Source organism: Suricata suricatta, chromosome 17 (assembly GCF_006229205.1).
Source record: "Suricata suricatta isolate VVHF042 chromosome 17, meerkat_22Aug2017_6uvM2_HiC, whole genome shotgun sequence".
NCBI classification, from domain to species: Eukaryota; Metazoa; Chordata; class Mammalia; order Carnivora; family Herpestidae; genus Suricata; species Suricata suricatta.
In genome coordinates this window covers 57,237,684-57,241,042 of record NC_043716.1, presented here as the reverse complement: position 1 = coordinate 57,241,042, position 3,359 = coordinate 57,237,684, and the positions used below count along the sequence as shown (strand labels likewise).

The 3,359-nt window shown below is 67.3% G+C and overlaps 1 protein-coding gene across 1 annotated transcript in view; it reads left to right on the top strand.

The window, feature by feature from the left end:
• The window catches only part of CCDC40 (coiled-coil domain containing 40), a 36,996-nt gene that overhangs the window by 15,044 nt on the left and 18,593 nt on the right, over positions 1-3,359 (top strand). The window contains exon 10 of the mRNA XM_029927318.1: positions 415-536. Coding sequence (XP_029783178.1) covers positions 415-536 — 122 coding nt within the window. The remainder of the gene's footprint in view (positions 1-414; positions 537-3,359) is intronic.

Sequence of the window (3,359 nt, the reverse complement as noted above, 5' to 3'; positions counted from 1 at the left end):
GCCCGCGCACCAGGGCCTGCCAGACGCCCCCTCCCAGCCACCAGGTCGTTCCCGGCCGTGCAGGCTCTTAGGGGAAGGGGCGTCGGCCCCGAGGCTCCGTCTGTGGACCGGACTCACCGTGTGAGTCAGCGACGCCCGCAAGGCTGCATTCTCCGTGGGCCCGGCATCAGTCACCGAGGCCGCCCCCCTGCCCTCCTCCTCCCTCCAGCCCTGGCTCGGAGCTCGGGAGGATGCTCCATGTGTCTGTTGAGCGGTATTTATTCTCACATTTATCCGTTCACCCGCACACGGTGGGAAAAGCAAGAGTAACATGGAAAAGGAGATGGCTCGGGGCAGGTGGGGCCCTGGCCCGTCCCGTGGGGCCTGGGGCGTGAAGCGGCCAGCCCATCGCCCGGTCACCCTGTCCCCCCGCAGGCCTGCACGGAGATCAGCGCCATCAGCGTGGAGAAGAGGCGCATTTTGCAGCAGTGGGCCGCCTGCCTGCTGGGCATGAGGCACCGGGATGAGGCGCACAGGACCATTCAGGAGGCGCTCAGGTAGGCGGGGCCGGGAGCCTCTCACCGCCCTGCAGGTGCGACCCGGAGGCGGGGGTGGCTCAGGGCCACTGGCGGGTGCGCAGACCCCCGCCGCCCCCCAGGTGCACCCAGGGCACCTGTCCTGCTGCATCTGTTGGGGCAAAGGGGGCACGGCCTCGGCTTCCGCCCGGAAAGCCCCCTATTGTTCCCTGAGACTCAGCGCTGCTTAAGTTCTTTCGAACTTCCCGTGGTCCCAGAGCAGCAAAGCCTTCGCGCTCAGGTTTCCTGGGAGGATTAGGAGGAGCGGTGTCGGAGGAGAAAGGGGTGTTGATTTCTGGCACCTGAAGGAATCCCGCTGCTTTCTCTTTGCACCTGTGCGCGGAGACCATCCCTGTGCAGCTGCCGTGCCCGGGGCTGCGTTCCCACCGGGATCCTGTCCTGATCCCCCACCCCAGGACCCCCCATCTTTTCTGTGGGGCGTGGAGAGTGTCTGGGCCCCAGACCACCCAGGGTGATGGGGACCCTTGCGCAGAGGCCAGGCTCTGGAGGCCCCGCCTGGTGGAGGGCGGGGCGGGGGTGAGAGAATGAACCGCCCTTGGCCTTGGCCGCTCCAGGGCATGGTGTCCGGGGTCCGACAGCTAGGAAGCACTTGCCCTTGGTGGTCCTGTGATTCAAACAGCAGTGACGATGACGTGACACAGGTGCACTGTCGCCATGGTCGGGCGCCGCATACACCCTGCTCTCGTCCGCGTGCCCTGGAGATCTTTCCGGATCAGGACACTCGGATCGCTCGCTCCTCTCTTTGCCCCTGCAGAGCGGCCGCCGGGCTGCTCCCGGGGGGACGGTTCCCGCCGGGCGTGCGCATTCCCTGCGCTCCTCGGTGCCCGCCTGCCTCACTGTGTGCAGCGCCCTGTGGTCTCCCTCACGCGAGTCCCAGGGAGCACTCGTGCCCAGGTCCGGCGGCTGTGTCCCCAAGAGGCTGTGCCGCCACACCGCACAGGGGCGTTCCGGAGTCCCGCAAGAGCGCGGCGCGTCACACTTGGGGATCCTGCAGACGTAACGAGGAAAACCTGCCTTTAGCACCTGCGTGCGTGGAAGGCTGGGCGGGTGTTTTAGCAAAATGGGTTTTCACACACGTCCGCCCGCAAATACACACATGCACACCCACCCACCCACATGCACACACTCACACCCATGTACACTTGCACAGGCATGCTTGCACACACACGCAGGCACACCCACCCACATGCACACACTCACACCCATGTGCACGTGCACAGGCATGCTTGCACACACACGCAGGCACACCACCCACATGCACACACTTGCACAGGCATGCTCACACACACACGCAGGCACACCCACCCACATGCACACACTCACACCCATGTGCACGTGCACAGGCATGCTCGTGCACACACGCGAGTGCTCAAACACCCACACACATGCAAATGCACACACACGTGCGCACATGCATGCACATGCAGGTGCACACACACACACACACACGCTCTCAGGCAGGTGTGCTGCCCACACACGTGAGCGTCCACACACACATGCACGCACACACGTGCGCACACACAGCCCACGCCCCTACCCAGCCCTGGACCGTAGTTGGTCCCTCCTGAGACTACGCGGCAGCCCAGAGCAGCGAGGCGGCCGTCAGAACACGCTGCCGGCACGGACACTGTGAAGGCTGCAAACCGTAAGCGCGGAGACGGAGCCGCGCCGCAGGCATCCACACAGGTGCCAAGAGGGAACTGTGAGACGGTCCAGCCGGAGGGGAGGGCACCGCTTCTGACGTCCAGGCCGGCCCCGCGATGACCTGAATGCGCTGTCGGTGAAGGGGGCCCGCGGCGCTCCTGGCTGCTGGTCAGGACGGGGCAGGAGGCCGGCACCCCGCAGTGGGACCCCTCCCCCGGGCAGCCCCCGGTGGGCCCGGCGCCCCCAGCCCAGAAGCTGGGTTTGGCCAGCATGCGGGGAGGACATCTGTGTCCTCGGGATTAGCGCCCGGGGCTCAGGGCCAGCCGAGGCGGACTCAGAGAATGCCAGGCTCGCACGTCCACTGGGGAACGCGGGCACCAAAGAGGCCGCTGCTTGACCCTCAGACCAACCCGGTCTCGCCCGCAGGAAAGAGCGCCGGGCCGATGGCAATTGGGATGCGGCTGGGAGTGCTGAGGCCCCCGGCCCCTCCCCCAGCCCCCTGCCGCTTCCCAGAGGCCCCGGCAGTGGCAGTCCGTCCCTGCGCTTGCCTCTGGCCACTCCTGCCTCGGTGGCCCCTTGCTGTCACCCGCCGACTGCCCTCTTCCCTTCTGACACCGAGTGACTTTCCCCCGATCACGTGACGCGCTCGGTCAGGTTCCAGCCAGGTCCGCGCTTCCTCCTGCGGTCTCTGAGTCTGCCTGTTCGTCCAGGCCCCTTCTGCGGCTTAACTCAGCCGACCACCTGCTCCCCGGGGCTTGGGGTGGGGCTGGGGCGCCGAAATTGGCCCCCCGGGTCCCGCCCGTAGGCTGCGTGTCCAGCTGAGAGCCGAGCACTTCCTGCCGGTGCTGCGGTGCCGGGGCGGGCCACGCGCTGGCCTGAAAATCCGGGGAGGTCGGGCCGTGTGGGTCGTTGTCTAGGTCTGGAGGCCCCGCGAGACAGCGGGAGGCTGGGCCTCTGCTCTTCCCGATTCCTTTCCCTGAAACGCTACGGACGGCAGGGGGCGCCTCTGGGCCGCCCCGGTGCCTTCACCTGCTGGTTCCGACGGGGGCGGGGCAGGGCGAGACGCGGGGTTCAGGGCGGGGGTGGGGCACAGGGCTAGACGCGGGGTTCAGGACAAGGGCGCAGGGTGAGACGCGGGGT